Source organism: Scyliorhinus torazame, chromosome 2 (assembly GCF_047496885.1).
Source record: "Scyliorhinus torazame isolate Kashiwa2021f chromosome 2, sScyTor2.1, whole genome shotgun sequence".
NCBI classification, from domain to species: Eukaryota; Metazoa; Chordata; class Chondrichthyes; order Carcharhiniformes; family Scyliorhinidae; genus Scyliorhinus; species Scyliorhinus torazame.
In genome coordinates this window covers 12,755,544-12,778,549 of record NC_092708.1, presented here as the reverse complement: position 1 = coordinate 12,778,549, position 23,006 = coordinate 12,755,544, and the positions used below count along the sequence as shown (strand labels likewise).

Genomic DNA, 23,006 nt, shown 5'->3' with positions numbered 1-23,006 from the left:
TAGTGCGGCTCTGTCACTGTGTCACTGACTGACCCCTCGATAGTGCGGCCATGTCACTGTGTCACTGACCCCTCGATAGTGCGGCCCTGTCACTGTGTCACTGACTGACCCCTCGATAGTGCGGCACTGTCACTGTGTCACTGACCCCTCGATAGTGCGGCCCTGTCACTGTGTCACTGACCCCTCGATAGTGCGGCCCTGTCACTGTGTGACTGACCCCTTGATAGTGCGGCCCTGTCACTGACTGACTCCTCGATAGTGCGGCCCTGTCACTCTGTCACTGACTGACCCCTCGATAGTGCGGCCCTGTCACTCTGTCACTGACTGACCCCTTGGTAGTGCGGCCCTGTCACTGTGTCACTGACTGACCCCTCGATAGTGCGGCCCTGTCACTGTGTCACTGACTGACTGACCCCTTGATAGTGCGGCCCTGTCACTGACTGACCCCTCGATAGTGCGGCCCTGTCACTGTGTCAGTGACTGACCCCTCGATAGTGCGGCCCTGTCACTGTGTCACTGACTGACCCCTCGATAGTGCGGCCCTGTCACTGTATCACTGACTGACCCCTCGATAGTGCGGCCCTGTCACTGTGTCACTGACTGACTGACCCCTCGATAGTGCGGCCCTGTCACTGTGTCACTGACTGACCCCTCGATAGTGCGGCCCTATCACTGTATCACTGACTGACCCCTCGATAGTGCGGCCCTGTCACTGACTGACTGACCCCTTGATAGTGCGGCCCTGTCACTGTGTCACTGACTGACCCCTCGATAGTGCGGCCCTGTCACTGTGTCAGTGACTGACCCCTCGATAGTGCGGCCCTGTCACTGTGTCAGTGACTGACCCCTCGATAGTGCGGCCCTGTCACTGTCTGACTGACCCCTCGATAGTGCGGCCCTGTCACTGTGTCACCGACTGACCCCTCGATAGTCCGGCCCTGTCACTCTGTCACTGACTGACCTCTCGATAGTGCGGCCCTGTCACTGTGTCACTGACTGACCCCTCGATAGTGCGGCCCTGTCACTGTCACTGTCTGACTGACCCCTCGATAGTGCGGCCCTGTCACTGTGTCACTGACTGACCCCTCGATAGTGCGGCCCTGTCACTGTGTCACTGACTGACCCCTCGATAGTGCGGCCCTGTCACTGTGTCACCGACTGACCCCTCGATAGTGCGGCCCTGTCACTGTACCATTGACTGACCCCTCGATAGTGCGGCCCTGTCACTGTGTCACTGACTGACCCCTCGATAGTGCGGCCCTGTCACTGTGTCACTGACTGACCCCTCGATAGTGCGGCCCTGTCACTGTGTCACTGACTGACCCCTCGATAGTGCGGCCCTGTCACTGTATCATTGACTGACCCCTCGATAGTGCGGCCCTGTCACTGTGTCACTGACTGACTGACCCCTCGATAGTGCGGCCCTGTCACTGTGTCACTGACTGACCCCTCGATAGTGCGGCCCTGTCACTGTGTCACTGACTGACCCCTCGATAGTGCGGCCCTGTCACTGTGTCACTGACTGACTGACCCCTCGATAGTGCGGCCCTGTCACTGTGTCACTGACTGACTGACCCCTCGATAGTGCGGCCCTGTCACTGTGTCACTGACTGACCCCTCGATAGTGCGGCCCTGTCACTGTGTCACTGACTGACCCCTCGATAGTGCGGCCCTGTCACTGTGTCACCGACTGACCCCTCGATAGTGCGGCCCTGTCACTGTATCATTGACTGACCCCTCGATAGTGCGGCCCTGTCACTGTGTCACTGACTGACCCCTCGATAGTGCGGCCCTGTCACTGTATCACTGACTGACCCCTCGATAGTGCGGCCCTGTCACTGTGTCACTGACTGACTGACCCCTCGATAGTGCGGCCCTGTCACTGTGTCACTGACTGACTGACCCCTCGATAGTGCGGCCCTGTCACTGTGTCACTGACTGACCCCTCGATAGTGCGGCCCTGTCACTGTGTCACTGACTGACCCCTCGATAGTGCGGCCCTGTCACTGTGTCACTGACTGACTGACCCCTCGATAGTGCGGCCCTGTCACTGTGTCACTGACTGACTGACCCCTCGATAGTGCGGCCCTGTCACTGTGTCACTGACTGACCCCTCGATAGTGCGGCCCTGTCACTGTGTCACTGACTGACCCCTCGATAGTGCAGCCCTGTCACTGTGTCACTGACTGACCCCTCGATAGTGCGGCCCTGTCACTGTGTCACTGACTGACCCCTCGATAGTGCGGCCCTGTCACTGTATCACTGACTGACCCCTCGATAGTGCGGCCCTGTCACGGTGTCACTGACTGACCCCTCGATAGTGCGGCCCTGTCACTGTGTCACTGACTGACTGACCCCTCGATAGTGCGGCCCTGACACTGTGTCACTGACTGACCCCTCGATAGTGCAGCCCTGTCACTGTGTCACTGACTGACTGACCCCTCGATAGTGCGGCCCTGTCACTGTGTCACTGACCCCATGATAGTGCGGCCCTGTCACTGTGTCACTGACCCCTCGATAGTGCGGCCCTGTCACTGTGTGACTGACCCCTCGATAGTGCGGCCCTGTCACTGACTGACCCCTCGATAGTGCGGCCCTGTCACTCTGTCACTGACTGACCCCTTGGTAGTGCGGCCCTGTCACTGTGTCACTGACTGACCACTCGATAGTGCAGCCCTGTCACTGTGTCACTGACTGACTGACCCCTCGATAGTGCGGCCCTGTCAATGTGTCACTGACCCCTCGAAAGTGCGGCCCTGTCACTGTGTCACTGACTGACCCCTCGATAGTGCGGCCCTGTCACTGTGTCACTGACTGACCCCTCGATAGTGCGGCCCTGTCACTGTCACTGACTGACTGACCCCTCGATTGTGCGGCCCTGTCACTGTGTCACCGACTGACCCCTCGATAGTGCGGCCCTGTCACTGTCACTGACTGACTGACCCCTCGATAGTGCGGCTCTGTCACTGTGTCACTGACTGACCCCTCGATAGTGCGGCCCTGTCACTGTGTCACTGACCCCTAGATAGTGCGGCCCTGTCACTCTGTCACTGACTGACCCCTCGAAAGTGCGGCCCTGTCACTGTGTCACTGACTGACCCCTCGATAGTGCAGCCCTGTCACTGTGTCACTGACTGACTGACCCCTCGATAGTGCGGCCCTGTCACTGTGTCACTGACCCCTCGAAAGTGCGGCACTGTCACTGTGTCACTGACTGACCCCTCGATAGTGCGGCCCTGTCACTGTGTCACTGACTGACCCCTCGATAGTGCGGCCCTGTCACTGTCACTGACTGACTGACCCCTCGATTGTGCGGCCCTGTCACTGTGTCACCGACTGACCCCTCGATAGTGCGGCCCTGTCACTGTCACTGACTGACTGACCCCTTGATAGTGCGGCTCTGTCACTGTGTCACTGACTGACCCCTCGATAGTGCGGCCATGTCACTGTGTCACTGACCCCTCGATAGTGCGGCCCTGTCACTGTGTCACTGACTGACCCCTCGATAGTGCGGCACTGTCACTGTGTCACTGACCCCTCGATAGTGCGGCCCTGTCACTGTGTCACTGACCCCTCGATAGTGCGGCCCTGTCACTGTGTGACTGACCCCTTGATAGTGCGGCCCTGTCACTGACTGACTCCTCGATAGTGCGGCCCTGTCACTCTGTCACTGACTGACCCCTCGATAGTGCGGCCCTGTCACTCTGTCACTGACTGACCCCTTGGTAGTGCGGCCCTGTCACTGTGTCACTGACTGACCCCTCGATAGTGCGGCCCTGTCACTGTGTCACTGACTGACTGACCCCTTGATAGTGCGGCCCTGTCACTGACTGACCCCTCGATAGTGCGGCCCTGTCACTGTGTCAGTGACTGACCCCTCGATAGTGCGGCCCTGTCACTGTGTCACTGACTGACCCCTCGATAGTGCGGCCCTGTCACTGTATCACTGACTGACCCCTCGATAGTGCGGCCCTGTCACTGTGTCACTGACTGACTGACCCCTCGATAGTGCGGCCCTGTCACTGTGTCACTGACTGACCCCTCGATAGTGCGGCCCTATCACTGTATCACTGACTGACCCCTCGATAGTGCGGCCCTGTCACTGACTGACTGACCCCTTGATAGTGCGGCCCTGTCACTGTGTCACTGACTGACCCCTCGATAGTGCGGCCCTGTCACTGTGTCAGTGACTGACCCCTCGATAGTGCGGCCCTGTCACTGTGTCAGTGACTGACCCCTCGATAGTGCGGCCCTGTCACTGTCTGACTGACCCCTCGATAGTGCGGCCCTGTCACTGTGTCACCGACTGACCCCTCGATAGTCCGGCCCTGTCACTCTGTCACTGACTGACCTCTCGATAGTGCGGCCCTGTCACTGTGTCACTGACTGACCCCTCGATAGTGCGGCCCTGTCACTGTCACTGTCTGACTGACCCCTCGATAGTGCGGCCCTGTCACTGTGTCACTGACTGACCCCTCGATAGTGCGGCCCTGTCACTGTGTCACTGACTGACCCCTCGATAGTGCGGCCCTGTCACTGTGTCACCGACTGACCCCTCGATAGTGCGGCCCTGTCACTGTATCATTGACTGACCCCTCGATAGTGCGGCCCTGTCACTGTGTCACTGACTGACCCCTCGATAGTGCGGCCCTGTCACTGTGTCACTGACTGACCCCTCGATAGTGCGGCCCTGTCACTGTGTCACTGACTGACCCCTCGATAGTGCGGCCCTGTCACTGTATCATTGACTGACCCCTCGATAGTGCGGCCCTGTCACTGTGTCACTGACTGACTGACCCCTCGATAGTGCGGCCCTGTCACTGTGTCACTGACTGACCCCTCGATAGTGCGGCCCTGTCACTGTCTCACTGACTGACCCCTCGATAGTGCGGCCCTGTCACTGTCTCACTGACTGACCCCTCGATAGTGCGGCCCTGTCACTGTTTCACTGACTGACTGACCCCTTGATAGTGCGGCCCTGTCACTGTGTCACTGACTGACTCCTCGATAGTGCGGCCCTGTCACTGTGTCACTGACTGACTCCTCGATAGTGCGGCCCTGTCACTGTTTCACTGACTGACTGACTCCTCGATAGTGCGGCCCTGTCACTGTATCAGACTGACCCCTCGATAGTGCGGCCCTGTCACTGTGTCACTGACTGACTCCTCGATAGTGCGGCCCTGTCACTGTGTCACTGACTGACCCCTCGATAGTGCGGCCCTGTCACTGTGTCACTGACTGACCCCTCGATAGTGCGGCCCTGTCACTGTGTCACTGACTGACCCCTCGATAGTGCGGCCCTGTCACTGTGTCACTGACTGACCCCTCGATAGTGCGGCCCTGTCACTGTGTCACTGACTGACCCCTCGATAGTGCGGCCCTGTCACTGTGTCACTGACTGACCCCTCGATAGTGCGGCCCTGTCACTGTGTCACTGACTGACCACTCGATAGTGCGGCCCTGTCACTCTGTCACTGACTGACCCCTCGATAGTGCGGCCCTGTCACTGTCTCACTGACTGACCACTCGATAGTGCGGCCCTGTCACTGTGTCAGTGACTGACACCTCGATAGTGCGGCCCTGTCACTGTGTGACTGACCCCTCGATAGTGCGGCCCTGTCACTGTGTCACTGACTGACCCCTCGATAGTGCGGCCCTGTCACTGTCTCACTGACTGACCACTCGATAGTGCGGCCCTGTCACTGTCACTGACTGACCCCTCGATAGTGCGGCCCTGTCACTGTGTCACTGACTGACCCCTCGATAGTGCGGCCCTGTCACTGTGTCACTGACTGACCCCTCGATAGTGCGGCCCTGTCACTGTGTCACTGACTGACCCTCGATAGTGCAGCCCTGTCACTGTGTCACTGACTGACTCCTCGATAGTGCGGCCCTGTCACTGTGTCACTGACTGACCCCTCGATAGTGCGGCCCTGTCACTGTCACTGACTGACTGACCCCTCGATAGTGCGGCCCTGTCACTGTGTCACTGACCCCTCGATAGTGTGGCCCTGTCACTGTGTCACTGACTGACCCCTCGATAGTGCGGCCCTGTCACTGTGTCACTGACTGACCCCTCGATAGTGCGGCCCTGTCACTGTGTCACCGACTGACCCCTCGATAGTGCGGCCCTGTCACTGTGTCACTGACTGACCCCTCGATAGTGCGGCCCTGTCACTGTGTCACTGACTGACTGACCCCTCGATAGTGCGGCCCTGTCACTGTGTCTCTGACTGACCCCTCGATAGTGCGGCCCTGTCACTGTGTCACTGACTGACTGACCCCTCGATACTGCGGCCCTGTCACTGTGTCACTGACTGACCCCTCGATAGTGCGGCCCTATCACTGTGTCACCGACTGACCCCTCGATAGTACGGCCCTGTGACTGTGTCACTGACTGACCCCTCGATAGTGCGGCCCTGTCACTGTGTCACTGACCCCTCGATAGTGCGGCCCTGTCACTGTGTCACTGACTGACCCCTCGATAGTGCGGCCCTGTCACTGTCTCATTGACTGACCCCTCGATAGTGCGGCCCTGTCAGTGTCACCGACTGACCCCTCGATAGTGCGGCCCTGTCACTGACTGACCCCTCGATTGTGCGGCCCTCTCATTGTATCACTAACTGACCCCTCGATAGTGCGGCCCTGTCACTGTGTCACTGACTGACTGACCCCTCGATAGTGCGGCCCTGTCAGTGTCACTGACTGACCCCTCGATAGTGCGGCCCTGTCAGTGTCACCGACTGACCCCTCGATAGTGCGGCCCTGTCACTGACTGACCCCTCGATTGTGCGGCCCTCTCATTGTGTCACTAACTGACCCCTCGATAGTGCGGCCCTGTCACTGTGTCACTGACCCCTCGATAGTGCGGCCTTGTCACTGACTGACCCCTCGATAGTGCGGCCCTGTCACTGTGTCACTGACTGACCCCTCGATAGTGCGGCCCTGTCACTGTGTCGCTGACTGACCCCTCGATAGTGCGGCCCTGTCACTGTGTCACTGACTGACCCCTCGATAGTGCGGCCCTGTCACTGTGTCACTGACTGACCCCTCGATAGTGCGGCCCTGTCACTGTGTCACTGACTGACCCCTCGATAGTGCGGCCCTGTCACTGTGTCACTGACTGACTGACTCCTCGATAGTGCGGCCCTGTCACTGTGTCACTGACTGACCCCTCGATAGTGCGGCCCTGTCACTGTGTCACCGACTGACCCCTCGATAGTGCGGCCCTGTCACTGTCTCATTGACTGACCCCTCGATCGTGCCGCCCTGTCACTGACTGACCCCTCGATAGTGCGGCCCTGTCACTGTGTCACTGACTGACCCCTCGATAGTGCGGCCCTGTCACTGTGTCACTGACTGACTGACCCCTCGATAGTGCGGCCCTGTCTCTGTGTCACTGACTGACCCCTCGATAGTGCGGCCCTGTCACTGTGTCACTGACTGACCCCTCGATAGTGCGGCCCTGTCACTGTGTCACTGACTGACTGACCCCTCGATAGTGCGGCCCTGTCTCTGTGTCACTGACTGACCCCTCGATAGTGCGGCCCTGTCACTGTGTCACTGACTGACCCCTCGATAGTGCGGCCCTGTCAGTGTGTCACCGACTGACCCCTCGATAGTGCGGCCCTGTCACTGTCTCATTGACTGACCCCTCGATCGTGCCGCCCTGTCACTGACTGACCCCTCGATAGTGCGGCCCTGTCACTGTGTCACTGACTGACCCCTCGATAGTGCGGCCCTGTCACTGTGTCACTGACTGACTGACCCCTCGATAGTGCGGCCCTGTCACTGTGTCACTGACTGACCCCTCGATAGTGCGGCCCTATCACTGTGTCACCGACTGACCCCTCGATAGTACGGCCCTGTGACTGTGTCACTGACTGACCCCTCGATAGTGCGGCCCTGTCACTGTGTCACTGACCCCTCGATAGTGCGGCCCTGTCACTGTGTCACTGACTGACCCCTCGATAGTGCGGCCCTGTCACTGTCTCATTGACTGACCCCTCGATAGTGCGGCCCTGTCAGTGTCACCGACTGACCCCTCGATAGTGCGGCCCTGTCACTGACTGACCCCTCGATTGTGCGGCCCTCTCATTGTGTCACTAACTGACCCCTCGACAGTGCGGCCTTGTCACTGTGTCACTGACTGACCCCTCGATAGTGCGGCCCTGTCACTGTCTCATTGACTGACCCCTCGATAGTGCGGCCCTGTCAGTGTCACCGACTGACCCCTCGATAGTGCGGCCCTGTCACTGACTGACCCCTTGATTGTGCGGCCCTCTCATTGTATCACTAACTGACCCCTCGATAGTGCGGCCCTGTCACTGTGTCACTGACTGACTGACCCCTCGATAGTGCGGCCCTGTCAGTGTCACTGACTGACCCCTCGATAGTGCGGCCCTGTCAGTGTCACCGACTGACCCCTCGATAGTGCGGCCCTGTCACTGACTGACCCCTCGATTGTGCGGCCCTGTCACTGTGTCACTGACTGACTGACCCCTCGATAGTGCGGCCCTGTCACTGTGTCACTGACTGACTGACCCCTCGATAGTGCGGCCCTGTCACTGTGTCACTGACTGACCCCTCGATAGTGCGGCCCTGTCACTGTGTCACTGACCCCTCGATAGTGCGGCCCTGTCAATGTGTCACTGACTGACCCCTCGATAGTGCGGCCCTGTCACTGTGTCACTGACCCCTCGATAGTGCGGCCTTGTCACTGACTGACCCCTCGATAGTGCGGCCCTGTCACTGTGTCACTGACTGACCCCTCGATAGTGCGGCCCTGTCACTGTGTCACTGACTGACCCCTCGATAGTGCGGCCCTGTCACTGTGTCACTGACTGACCCCTCGATAGTGCGGCCCTGTCACTGTGTCACTGACTGACCCCTCGATAGTGCGGCCCTGTCACTGTGTCACTGACTGACCCCTCGATAGTGCGGCCCTGTCACTGTGTCACTGACTGACTGACTCCTCGATAGTGCGGCCCTGTCACTGTGTCACTGACTGACCCCTCGATAGTGCGGCCCTGTCACTGTGTCACCGACTGACCCCTCGATAGTGCGGCCCTGTCACTGTCTCATTGACTGACCCCTCGATCGTGCCGCCCTGTCACTGACTGACCCCTCGATAGTGCGGCCCTGTCACTGTGTCACTGACTGACCCCTCGATAGTGCGGCCCTGTCACTGTGTCACTGACTGACTGACCCCTCGATAGTGCGGCCCTGTCTCTGTGTCACTGACTGACCCCTCGATAGTGCGGCCCTGTCACTGTGTCACTGACTGACCCCTCGATAGTGCGGCCCTGTCACTGTGTCACTGACTGACTGACCCCTCGATAGTGCGGCCCTGTCTCTGTGTCACTGACTGACCCCTCGATAGTGCGGCCCTGTCACTGTGTCACTGACTGACCCCTCGATAGTGCGGCCCTGTCACTGTGTCACCGACTGACCCCTCGATAGTGCGGCCCTGTCACTGTCTCATTGACTGACCCCTCGATCGTGCCGCCCTGTCACTGACTGACCCCTCGATAGTGCGGCCCTGTCACTGTGTCACTGACTGACCCCTCGATAGTGCGGCCCTGTCACTGTGTCACTGACTGACTGACCCCTCGATAGTGCGGCCCTGTCACTGTGTCACTGACTGACTGACCCCTCGATAGTGCGGCCCTGTCACTGTGTCACTGACTGACTGACCCCTCGATAGTGCGGCCCTGTCACTGTGTCACTGACTGACCCCTCGATAGTGCGGCCCTGTCACTGTCTCACTGACTGACCCCTCGATAGTGCGGCCCTGTCACTGTGTCACTGACTGACCCCTCGATAGTGCGGCCCTGTCACTTGTTCACTGACTGACCCCTCGATAGTGCGGCCCTGTCACTGTGTCCCTGACTGACCCCTCGATAGTGCGGCCCTGTCACAGTGTCACTGACTGATCCCTCGACAGTGCGGCCCTGTCACTGTCTCACTGACTGACCCCTCGATAGTGCGGCCCTGTCACTGTGTCACTGACTGACCCCTCGATAGTGCGGCCCTGTCACTGTGTCACTGACTGATCCCTCGACAGTGCGGCCCTGTCACTGTCTCACTGACTGACTGACCCCTCGATAGTGCGGCCCTGTCACTGTGTGACTGTGGGACAGCAGGATCCTGTCTTTCTAAGTGTAACACTCTGAACATTGCCTCAGATTGAATGATCTAATTCAGCCTGCGAGAAGATAACACAGTCCCTCCCACTCACTGCAACACGAGGTGACTAACAAACCAGACATGTTTGTTTTCAGATCGCAGACACTGATGATCAGAAATGTTTTTCCCAATCTTACCAAGCCAGCCCAATCATTCGCATCGGATTCTTGGCCTTCCGTTGTGGAATGTATTCTGGTCCTCCCGGATTCTCGACTGCTCGCAAGACTGGTCTGTTGCTGTGGTTACAGTGGATGGATTTGACGCTGTGTGCCGTGTGACGGTGGAGTCGCAGCTCTGAATCCGCGGCACGGACTCTGGGCTTGGGCATGTGGCAGCCCCAAAACCCTGTGAAAGAAAGCAACAAGGAGATGGTCACCACAGAAAGATGATCAGAGAGAAGGTTTGTCCAAGGCAATAACCCCTCTCAACACGAGGCACTAATGCAATCAAAAACCTCTCTCTCCCTCTCCACCCATGCCGACTGATCCCAACCCCACAGAACCAGATTTCCAGCACCTCACTCGGCCAGTCAGAATTCAGCTGGGCACCTCCAGTGATATTCAGCTGGCTATTCAACTGTGGGGACCACAATCATTTCCTCACTCTCCGACACTCTCACCATCATTAGTACTTACTAGGGTGTCACTCCAACCGTTCAGAGAGTTTGTGTGTGGTGGGAACATAAATGTTGAGCATCGTGTGATGTTGTACGAATAAAGTAATGGCATGATGGGAAAACTGGTCAATGGGAAGACTGGTCAAACTATTCGGTACAATGTAAGAAAAGCTGACCGAAAGCATGAATAAGATCAGAGAAGGTCAAGCTATTCCAAAATGCCTGACCTCTGCAACTCCTGATAATGCTAACTCATCATAACACAGGGCGGTATGATTGAGACGAGATAAGGTCAGGAATGAATAAGTCTCCTCTGACCTTTTAATGTTCCATCAAAGGACAAGATAATGGTATGAGTGATGAGACAAAGAGTCCTAGAAGGTCAGCGAGGTTATGCCTGTTTCATGACATTGCTTCCGTTTCTATTTCCGATTGAATTCCTGACTAAGCTGTAGTCATGCAATCTTGATCATGATAATGTATAAATACTGAACTGATTTTCTGTAAAAGCGCGGACTTGGGAAGGCATCAGCAGTGGTAGTAACTGCTCTCTGACCTCAAGTTTCAGCCATTACTGCATGCAGTCTTTTCGTAAATAAAGCCTTGTTATTTTGCCTTAACGAGCGCTGTTGAATCTTACTACAGTCCAGAAGCAGGAAATTATTAACTTCTACAATCGCTTATCCGAAAGCTGAAAAATTCAAAAATCTGCACTTTTTCTTTCGAGGACCAACGTCACCAGTCCTCGGGCGATCCGCAGTTCAATTCCTATTGTTGGCCCCAAAACCTTACTATCTGAAAGAGATTTCTCGAATCATTTACGGAACTGGAGAAGGCCATTCAACCATCGAGGCTATGCTGGCTCTCTGAATTGCAATCCAGTCAGTCCCACTTCGCTGCTCTGCTCCCCTTAAACTGCAAGTTTATTTCCTTCAAATGCCCATCCTATTTTCTTTTGAGACAAAACCCTGACCGTTTCCACCACCCTCAGGGGCACCAGGTTCAGGTCATTGCCACTCACTGGGGTTAAAAATATTTAACCTCATATCACCCCCTATCCCATGCCCAAAATCTTATCTGTTATCCTTAGCCCCTGCAGTATCAGCGAGTGGGAATTGCTTTGTTTACTTGACCGAATCCTGTCATAAACATGGAGAAATGAGAAAACAGAAAGTGCTGGAAATTTTTAGCAGGTCTGGTAGCGGCTGTGGGGAGAGAAGCAGAGTTGACGTTGATGACCTTTCATCACAATTACTCAACATTGTCCATCTGTAAGAAGGAGTATTGTGTGGCCATGGGGAGGCAGTGGTGTAGTGGTACTGTCGCTGGGCCAGTAAACCAGAGACCAACGGCAATGCACTGGGGACATGGCTTCGAATCCCAGCACGGCAGATAGACTGTCAGAGGGTCAGTACTGAGGGAATGCCGCACTCTCAGAGGGTCAGTACTGAGGGGGTGCTGCACTGTCAGAGGGTCAGTACTGAGGGAGTGCTGCACTGTCAGATTGTCAGGACTAAGGGAGTGCCGCACTGTCAGAGGGTCAGTACTGAGGGAGTGCTGCACTGTCAGAGGGTCAGTACTGAGGGAGTGCTGCACTGTCAGAGGGTCAGTACTGAGGGAGCGCTGCACTGTCAGAGGGTCAGTACTGAGGGAGTGTTGCACTGTCAGAGGGTCAGTACTGAGGGAGCGCTGCACTGTCAGAGGGTCAGTACTGAGGGAGTGCTGCACTGTCAGAGGGTCAGTACTGAGGGAGTGCCGCACTGTCAAAGGGTCAGTACTGAGGGAGTGCCGCACTGTCAGAGGGTGAGTACTGAGGGAGTGCTGCACTGTCAGAGGGTCAGTACTGAGGGAGTGCTGCATTGTCAGTGGGTCAGTACTGAGGGTGTGCCGCACTGTCAGAGGGTCAGTACTGAGGGAGTGCTGCATTGTCAGAGGGTCAGTACTGAGGGTGTGCCGCACTGTCAGAGGGTCAGTACTGAGGGTGTGCCGCACTGTCAGAGGGTCAGTACTGAGGGAATGCTGCACTGTCAGCGGGTCAGTACTGAGGGAGCACGGCACTGTCAGAGGGTCAGTACTGAGGGAGTGCTGCACTGCCAGAGGGTCAGTACTGAGGGAGTGCTGCACTGTCAGAGGGTCAGTACTGAGGGAGTGCTGCACTGTCAGAGGGTCAGTACTGAGGGAGTGCTGCACTGTCAGAGGGTCAGTACTGAGGGAGTGCTGCATTGTCAGAGGGTCAGTACTGAGGGAGTGCTGCACTGTCAGAGGGTCAGTACTGAGGGAGCGCCGCACTGTCAGAGGGTCAGTACTGAGGGAGTGCCGCACTGTCAGAGGGTCAGTACTGAGGGAGTGCTGCACTGTCAGAGGGTCAGTACTGAGGGAGTGCCACACTGTCAGAGGGTCAGTACTGAGGGAGTGCCGCACTGTCAGAGGGTCAGTACTGAGGGAGTGCCGCACTGTCAGAGAGTCAGTACTGAGGGAGCGCCGCACTGTCAGAGGGTCAGTACTGAGGGAGTGCTGTACTGTCAGAGGGTCAGTACTGAGGGAGTGCTGCACTGTCAGAGGGTCAGTACTGAGGGAGCGCCGCACTGTCAGAGGGTCAGTACTGAGGGAGTGCCGCACTGTCAGAGGGTCAGTACTGAGGGAGTGCTGCACTGTCAGAGGGTCAGTACTGAGGGAGTGCCACACTGTCAGAGGGTCAGTACTGAGGGAGTGCCGCACTGTCAGAGGGTCAGTACTGAGGGAGTGCTGCACTGTCAGAGGGTCAGTACTGAGGGAGTGCTGCACTGTCAGAGAGTCAGTACTGAGGGAGTGCTGCACTGTCAGAGAGTCAGTACTGAGTGAGTGCCGCACTGTCAGAGGGTCAGTACTGAGGGAGTGCTGCACTGTCAGAGGGTCAGTACTGAGGGAGTGCCACACTGTCAGAGGGTCAGTACTGAGGGAGTGCCGCACTGTCAGAGGGTCAGTACTGAGGGAGTGCTGCACTGTCAGAGAGTCAGTACTGAGGGAGTGCTGCACTGTCAGAGAGTCAGTACTGAGTGAGTGCCGCACTGTCAGAGGGTCAGTACTGAGGGAGTGCTGCACTGTCAGAGGGTCAGTACTGAGGGAGTGACGCACTGTCAGAGGGTCAGTGCTGAGGGAGTGCTGCACTGTCAGAGGGTCAGTACTGAGGGAGTGCTGCACTGTCCGAGGGTCAGTGCTGAGGGAGTGCTGCACTGTCCGAGGGTCAGTACTGAGGGAGTGCCGCACTGTCAGAGGGTCAGTACTGAGGGAGTGCTGCACTGTCAGAGGGTCAGTACTGAGGGAGTGCTGCACTGTCAGAGAGTCAGTACTGAGGGAGTGCTGCACTGTCAGAGAGTCAGTACTGAGTGAGTGCCGCACTGTCAGAGGGTCAGTACTGAGGGAGTGCTGCACTGTCAGAGGGTCAGTACTGAGGGAGTGCCACACTGTCAGAGGGTCAGTACTGAGGGAGTGCCGCACTGTCAGAGGGTCAGTACTGAGGGAGTGCTGCACTGTCAGAGAGTCAGTACTGAGGGAGTGCTGCACTGTCAGAGAGTCAGTACTGAGTGAGTGCCGCACTGTCAGAGGGTCAGTACTGAGGGAGTGCTGCACTGTCAGAGGGTCAGTACTGAGGGAGTGACGCACTGTCAGAGGGTCAGTGCTGAGGGAGTGCTGCACTGTCAGAGGGTCAGTACTGAGGGAGTGCTGCACTGTCCGAGGGTCAGTGCTGAGGGAGTGCTGCACTGTCCGAGGGTCAGTACTGAGGGAGTGCCGCACTGTCAGAGGGTCAGTACTGAGGGAGTGCCGCACTGTCAGAGGGTTCCCGCTGTGTGCTGTGCTGCTCAGTGTTTACCTCTCCCCCAGGCCCAACTCCTCCATCTGGCTGCCATCTTGGTCCTCCAGTATCCCAGATTGCAGCGGGGATCACTCACATCTGCGCATGCGGGTAGCGTCGCTGGGGCTGACGGGATCGGCCGCGGGCGGCCCCGGGCTCCAACCCCTAGAGGGTCACGCGGTGTTACCTCACTGCCGGCGCCGTGACATCTGTGACGTCAGGTTCGCATTCCCGATTGGTGGACTGGGCGGCCAATCAGCGATCACTTCCGGCGTGTGCTGATGCTTCGGCTGGGTTCGGCGCCTGCGTGAAACGGGCCTGGTTAAAGTAACCCGGTTAACCAGTGGGTCAGAGTAACCCGGTTAACCAGTGTAACCCGGTTAACCAGTGGGTCAGAGTAACCCAGTTAACCACTTGGGCAGAGTAACCCGGTTAACCAGTGGATCAGAGTAACCCAATTAACCACTTGGGCAGAGTAACCCGGTTAACCAGTGGGCCAGTGTAGCCCGGTTAACCAGTTGGCCAGAGAAACCCGGTTAAGCAGTTGGTCAGTGTAACCTGATTAACCAGTGGGTCAGTGTAACCCGGTTAAGCAATTGGTCAGTGTAACCTGGATAACCAGTGGGCCAGTGTAACCCTGTTAACCAGTTGGTCAGTGTGACTAGATGGCGGAGCAGGAGCTGCCTCCCCAGCTGGAACTGCACGAAGGCGAGGAGATTGTGGAAGTGATCGAACTGAACCCGAACCAGCAGCAGGGAGAGGAGGAGGAGGAGGAGGGTGAGGACAGGGGGAAGAGGGACCGGAGGAAGAGGGACCGGGGGGGAGAGGGACCGGAGGGAGAGGGACCGGAGGGAGAGGGACCGGAGGGAGAGGGACCGGAGGGAGAGGGACCGGGCGGGCGAGGGACCAGGAGACGGGGGACTGGGAGGGTGAGGGTCTGAGGGGTGAGGAGATGAATGGAGGGTGAGGGTCTAGGGAGTGAGGGTCAGGGACGAGGTGTGAGGGTCCAGAGGGGTGAGAGACTGGGCGGTGAGGGACCGGGGAGTGAGGTGGGGTGAGGGAGATATCCCACATATCCCACTCACCCCCTGATCACCCCACCCCTCCCCTCCAGTTGCCTGCCCCAATCACTCCCATCCTGACCCTCTCACGCCCCTCTCCTTCCCCCTTCCACTCCTTATCCATTACTAATTTCCTGGGAGGATTGGTATGGACTGATGGAGGGTGTACTGGTTTGGTTATGATGATTTGAATAGCTGCACTGACCTGCTTTTCCCTTTCTTGATCCCTCTCTGGCCAGATGACCTTGAGCATGAGGTGGACGAAGACGATGATGACGGGGGATGGGAGACTGAGGATGATGAGAGCATGGAGGTGGTCCGAGATGACAGTGACCTGACCTTCTCCAGACACACAAGTAACTGAAAATTTTTGCTTGCGGCACGGAATCATCGCACTCGGGGTGGGTGGGGGAGCTGGGGTAACTTTGGCAGGGACTCCATTGGGGGTGAAAGCATTTCTTTAGCAAAGGTGTTGAGGATTTTTGGCACAGTAAGGCACTCTGGCAAGGAGCCAGAAATTGCATTTCTGGGCTGCGTTCAGCATCCTTGTCCTCATACTCCCCAGTTAATCCAGCAGAATTGCTCCTATTTCTTATCTGCTGGCTTCTCCCAAGATTGAGGAGATGGGGTAAACCATTCAGCTTACTCGTGGAAAATAATGGGTTAGGATTAAAGGCCGATAAGTCCCCAGGACCTGATTGATTGCATCCCAGGATATTAAAGGAAGTCGCTACAGAGATAGTGGATGCACTGGTGGTAATCTTCCAAGAATCCTTCAATTCTGGAGAAGTCCCAGAGGATTGGAAACATGTCAATGTTGCACCTTTATTCAAAAAAGGAAGGGAGCAAAAAGCAAGTAACTCCAGGCCAGTTAACGTAACTTCTGTCAATGGGAAAATGTTAGAGTCCATTATAAAGAATGTAATAGAGCATTTAGAAATCCATAATGCCAACATTGAGGGCATTTAAAAGTTTATTAGATAAACATATGGATGATAATGGCATAGTGTAGGTTAGATGGCTTTTGTTTCGGTGCAACATCGTGGGCCGAAGGGCCTGTACTGCGCTGTATCGTTCTATGTTCTATGTTCTATAATATAATCACGCAGAGTCAGCATGGCTTCATGAAGGAAATCCTGCCTGATAAATTTATTAGAATTCTTTGAAAAATGAAATGAATGAAAATCGCTTATTGTCACAAGTAGGCTTCAAATGAAGTTACTGTGAAAAGCCCCTAGTCGTAACATTCCAGCGCCTGTTCGGGGAGGCTGGTACGGGAAGAGGTGGTAACGAGCCGGGTAGTTGAAGGGGAACCAGTGTTTACATTCTGTATACAGTCCAGACAGATCGTTCCATACGTGAAAAAACATAGGACATACATAAATACGCAATGTAAATACATAATCTTTATTAGTGTCTCCAGTAGGCTTACATTAACACTGCAATGAAATTACTGTGAAAAACCCGTGGTCGCCTCATTCCGGCGCATGTTCGGGTACACGGAGAGAGAATTCAGAATGTCCAATTCACCGAACAAGCACGTCTTTCAGGACTTGTGGGAGGAAACCGGAGCACCCGGAGGAAACCCACGCAGTCTCGGGGAGAATGTGCAGACTCCGCACAGACAGTGACCCAAGCCGGGAATCGAACTCGGGTTCCTGGTGTTGTGAAGTAACAGTGCTAACCACTGTGCTGCGATGCTGCTCATCCATTGACTCTGTCTACACCTCCCACTGCCTTGGGAAAGCGGGCAGCATAATCACAGGTCCCTCCCACCCTGCTTACTCACTCTTCCAACTTCTTCCATCGTGCAGGAGATACAAAAGTCAGAACACGCACAAACAGATTCAAAAACAGATTCTTCCCCGCTGTTGCCAGACTCCTGAATGACCCTCTTATGGACTGAACTGATCTCTTCTCACATCTTCTCTACGAGTAGTCCTACACTCCGTATGCTTCACCCAATGTCTGTGTCTATGTACGTATTTACATTGTGTATTTATCATGTGCCCTGCAAGCCCTATGAAACCCACGCAGACACGGGGAAAATGTGCATTTTCACAAAGTAGGTAACCACACAAAAGGCTACTTTATAAGATAAGAGCCCATGGTGTTGGCAGTAGTATATTGGCATGGAGAGAGGATTGGCTAACTGATGGAAGATAGAGATTTGGGATACGAGGATCATTTTCGGGATGGCAACCTGTAACTAGTGGAGTGCCACAGGGATTAGTGCTGGAGCCACAATTATTTACAATATAAATGACTTGGACGAGGGAGGTGAATACACCATTGGCAAGTTTGCAGATGACAGAAAGTAAGTGGGGAGGCAAGTGGTGAGGACGACACCAAGAGTTTACAGAGGGATATAGTCAGATTAAGTGAGTGGGTAAAAACTTGGCAGATGGAATATAATGTAGGAAAGTGTGAAGTTAGCACTTTGGTAGGAAGAATAAAGGAGCTGAGTATTATTTAAATGGAGAGAGGCTGCAGAAAGCTGCAGCACTGAGGGGTCTGGGTGTCCTCGTGCCTAATTCACAAAAAGCTGCAGCACAGAGGGATGTGCGGGTCCTCATGTCTCAATCACTAAAAGCTAGCGTGCAGCAAGCTCAGCAGGCAATTGGGAAGGTAAATGGAATGTTGGCCTTTCTTTCAAATGGAACGGATTATAAAAATAGGGAAGCCTTGCTAAAACTACACAAGGTACCAGTTAGACCAATGTTCTTCAAACCTTTTTTCCGGAGACCCATTTTTACCAGCCGGCCAACCTTCGGAACCCAACCCGACCGACCTTCGCGACCCACGCCGGCCGACCTTCGCGACCCACGCCGGCCGACCTTCGCGACCCACGCCGGCCGACCTTCGCGACCCACGCCGGCTGACCTTCGCGACCCCGCCGGCCGACCTTCGCGACCCACGCCGGCCGACCTTCGCGACCCACGCCGGCCGACCTTCGCGACCCACGCCGGCCGACCTTCGCGACCCACGCCGGCCGACCTTCGCGACCCACGCCGGCCGACCTTCGCTACCCACACCGGCCGACCTTCGCGACTCACGCCGGCCGACCTTCGCGACCCACGCCAGCCGACCTTTGCGACCCACGCCGGCCAACCTTCGCGACCCACGCCGGCCGCCCTGCGCGACCCACCATTTTCTCTTACCTTGTTTGCTGCTGACAAAAATGGAGGAAATGGTTTTGGGTCCCTTTGGCCCTCGTACTCGCTCCTCCAATGGAACCTGTTGGATGAAGGTGAAGCCTTCCGGTGTCGGAAAGTGTGGAGTCTCCATCTGTCCAAAGTTCTGCATTTTATTTCCTGTAAAATTGTATCCAATAAACCCCCCCCCCGAACTTGTAAAAAAAAAAAATGAATAAAATAATTGAAAAAGATAAAAATTAAATGAATAAAATCCCCCCGAACTTGTAAAACAAAAAGCTACGACCGTTTAAAAAAAAAAAGCGGCCACACTGCACAGCGTGCCCGATCATTGGCACGCATGCGCATCGTTCTGCACATGCGCACCCACGTGATCTGGCGTTAAAGAGTGGAAACTCTTTAGATCAAATAGTTTGGATGGGGTGGTGTTTGTGCAGTGTGTCCAGGAAGCTTTTCTAACACAGTATGTAGATTGTCCGACCAGAGGAGGGGAAATATTGGATTTGGTACTTGGTAATGAACCAGGGCAAGTGATAGATTTGTTAGTGGGGGAGCATTTTGGAGATAGTGACCCCAATTCTGTGACTTTCACTTTAGTAATGGAGAGGGATAGGTGCGTGCAACAGGGCAAGGTTTACAATTGGGGGAAGGGTAAATACGATGTTGTTAGACAAGAATTGAAGTACATAAGTTGGGAACATAGGCTGTCAGGGAAGGACACAAGTGAAATGTGGAACTTGTTCAAGGAACAGGTACTACGTGTCCTTGATATGTATGTCCCTGTCAGGCAGGGAAGAGATGGTCGAGTGAGGGAACCATGGTTGACAAGAGAGGTTGAATGTCTTGTTAAGAGGAAAAAGGAGACTTATGTAAGGCTGAGGAAACAAGGTTCAGACAGGGCATTGGAGGGATACAAGATAGCCAGGAGGGAACTGAAGAAAGGGATTAAGAGAGCTAAGAGAGAGCATGAACAATCTTTGCCGGGTAGGATCAAGGAAAACCCCAAGGCCTTTTGCACATATGTGAGAAATATGAGAATGACTAGAGCGAGGGTAGGTCCGATCAAGGACAGTAGCGGGAGATTTTGTATTGAGTCTGAAGAGATAGGAGAGGTCTTGAATGAGTACTTTTCTTCAGTATTTACAAATGAGAGGGGCGATATTGTTGGAGAGGACAGTGTGAAACAGACTGGTAAGCTCGAGGAAATACTTGTTAGGAAGGAAGATGTGTTGGGCATTTTGAAAAACTTGAGGATAGACAAGGCCCCCGGGCCTGACGGGATATATCCAAGGATTCTATGGGAAGCAAGAGATGAAATTGCAGAGCCGTTGGCAATTACCTTTTCGTCCTCACTGTCAACAGGGGTGGTACCAGGGGATTGGAGAGTGGCGAATGTCGTGCCATTGTTCAAAAAAGGGAATAGGGATAACCCTGGGAATTACAGGCCAGTTAGTCTTACTTCGGTGGTAGGCAAAGTAATGGAAAGAGTACTGAGGATAGGACTTTTGAGCATCTGGAAAGACACTGCTTGATTAGCGATGGTCAGCACGGATCTGTGAGGGGTAGGTCTTGCCTTACAGGTCGTATTGAATTCTTTGAGGAGGTGACCAAGCATGTGGATGAAGGTAAAGCAGTGGATGTAGTGTACATGGATTTTAGTAAGGCATTTGATAAGGTTCTCCATGGTAGGCTTATGCAGAAAGTAAGGAGGCATGGGATAGTGGGAAATTTGGCCAGTTGGATAACGAACTGGCTAACCGATAGAAGTCAGAGAGTGGTGGTGGATGGCAAATATTCAGCCTGGATCCCAGTTACCAGTGGTGTACCGCAGGGATCAGTTCTGGGTCCTCTGCTGTTTGTGATTTTCATTAATGACTTGGATGTGGGAGTTGAAGGGTGGGTCAGTAAATTTGCAGACGATACGAAGATTGGTGGAGTTGTGGATAGTGAGGAGGGCTGTTGTCGGCTGCAAAGAGACATAGATAGGATGCAGAGCTGGGCTGAGAAGTGGCAGATGGAGTTTAACCCTGAGAAGTGTGAGGTTGTCCATTTTGGAAGGACAAATATGAATGCGGAATACAGGGTTAACGGTAGGGTTCTTGGCAATGTGGAGGAGCAGAGAGATCTTGGGGTCTATGTTCATACATCTTTGAAAGTTGCCACACAAGTGGATAGAGCTGTGAAGAAGGCCTATGGTGTGCGAGCGTTCATTAACAGAGGGATTGAATTTAAGAGCCGTGAGGTGATGATGCAGCTGTACAAAACTTTGGTAAGGCCACATTTGGAGTACTGTGTACAGTTCTGGTCGCCTCATTTTAGGAAGGATGTGGAAGCTTTGGAAAAGGTGCAAAGGAGATTTACCAGGATGTTGCCTGGAATGGAGAGTAGGTCTTACGAGGAAAGGTTGAGGGTGCTAGGCCTTTTCTCATTAGAACGGAGAAGGATGCGGGGCGACTTGATAGAGGTTTATAAGATGATCAGGGGAATAGATAGAGTAGACAGTCAGAGACTTTTTCCCCGGATGGAACAGACCATTACAAGGGGACATAAATTTAAGGTGAATGATGGAAAATTTAGGGGGGATGTCAGAGGTAGATTCTTTACCCAGAGAGTAGTGGGGGCATGGAATGCACTGCCTGTGGAAGTAGTTGAGTCGGAAACATTCGGGACCTTCAAGCAGCTATTGGATAGGTACATGGATTACGGTAGAATGATATAGTGCAGATTAATTTGTTCTTAAGGGCAGCACGGTAGCATTGTGGATAGCACAACTGCTTCATAGCACCAGGGTCCCAGGTTCGATTCCGGCTTGGGTCACTGTCTGTGCGGAGTCTGCACATCCTCCCCGTTTGTGCGTGGGTTTCCTCCGGGTGCTCCGGTTTCCTCCCACAGTCCAAAGATGTGCAGGTTAGGTGGATTGGCCATGATAAATTGCCCTTAGTGTCCAAAATTGCCCTTAGTGTTGGGTGGGGTTACTGGGTTATGGGGATAGGGTGGAGGTGTGGACCTTGGGTAGGGTGCTCTTTCCAAGAGCCGGTGCAGACTCAATGGGCCGAATGGCCTCCTTCTGCACTGTAAATTCTATGATAATCTATGATTAATCTACGACAAAGGTTCGGCACAGCATAGTGGGCCGAAGGGCCTGTTCTGTGCTGTGTTTTTCTATGTTCTATGAATCTCTCCGATGGTTGTGAATCTGTGGAATTCTTTACCGCATAGAGGCTGTCGAGGGGGTGGGTCGTTCAGTATGTTCAAGGCCGAGAGAGACAGATTTTTAATCACTAAGGGAATTTAGGGTTATGGGGATCAGGCAGAAAGTGGAGTTGAGGATTGTAACAGATCAGCCACGATTTCATTGAGTAAAAAATAGAGGAAAAATAGAAAACATGAAAGATTTTTATGTTTGGAGAACTCCTTCTGCACTGTAAATTCTATGATAATCTATGAACTCGAGTTCAACGAGGGGTTTGAGGACATTGGAAGGCGAGGTGGAAGGGGAAAGGATTTTAAGGAGTGGTGCGTCTGCGGGGCAAGCTCCGAAGAGCAGCTTCTTTGTGTGTGAGCTGCTGTGAAAGTTCTGAATTGGAGGCAGCCACCCAGTGTGTTTGTTTCTGAACCTCCGTTTGTAATTCCACATCAGAGGTGTACCTTTGTTAAAGTGACAATAATTCCTTGACTTGGGTAATTTTTGCGAGGGCCACAGAGAATCCAGCACAAGTCAAACAGAAAGTAACTTTATTTGCAACAATGTTTTGGCGGCACAGAGACGCAGTGGTTAGCACTGCTGCCTCCGGCGCCGAGGACCCGGGTTCGATCCCGGCCCTGGGTTACTGTCCACGTGACATTCTCCCCGTGTCTGCGTGGGTTTCACCCCCACAACCCAAAGATTTGCAGGTTAGGTGGATTGGCCACGCTAAATTGCCCCTTTATTGGGGGAAAAATAATTGGGTACCGGAAATTAATTTTTTAAAAACAATATTTACACAGCACCAGTAATTCATTACTGGGTCTCTCTCTCTAGGCAGAGAGGCATGGTGGTACAGTGGTTAGCACTACCGCACTAAGGCCCCGGGTCACTGTCCACGTGGAGTTTGCACATTCTCCCCATGTTTGCATGGGTCTCACCCCCACAATGTGCAGGGTAGGTGAAATTG

At 54.5% G+C, this 23,006-nt stretch overlaps 2 protein-coding genes across 2 annotated transcripts in view; one reads left to right on the top strand and one right to left on the bottom strand.

Moving 5' to 3' along the window:
* Window positions 1-14,825, bottom strand: part of LOC140386075 (uncharacterized) — a 72,762-nt gene extending 57,937 nt beyond the window's left edge. Inside the window, exons 1-2 of the mRNA XM_072468656.1 lie at window positions 14,655-14,825; window positions 10,326-10,533 (exon numbers count right to left, since the gene is read on the bottom strand). Of these exons, the coding sequence (XP_072324757.1) occupies window positions 10,326-10,533; window positions 14,655-14,691 (245 nt within the window). The 5' untranslated portion in view covers window positions 14,692-14,825. The remainder of the gene's footprint in view (window positions 1-10,325; window positions 10,534-14,654) is intronic.
* Window positions 14,826-14,896: 71 nt separating this feature from the next.
* The window catches only part of aamp (angio-associated, migratory cell protein), a 108,693-nt gene continuing 100,583 nt past the window's right edge, over window positions 14,897-23,006 (top strand). The window contains exons 1-2 of the mRNA XM_072468650.1: window positions 14,897-15,413; window positions 15,937-16,053. Coding sequence (XP_072324751.1) covers window positions 15,302-15,413; window positions 15,937-16,053 — 229 coding nt within the window. The 5' untranslated portion in view covers window positions 14,897-15,301. The remainder of the gene's footprint in view (window positions 15,414-15,936; window positions 16,054-23,006) is intronic.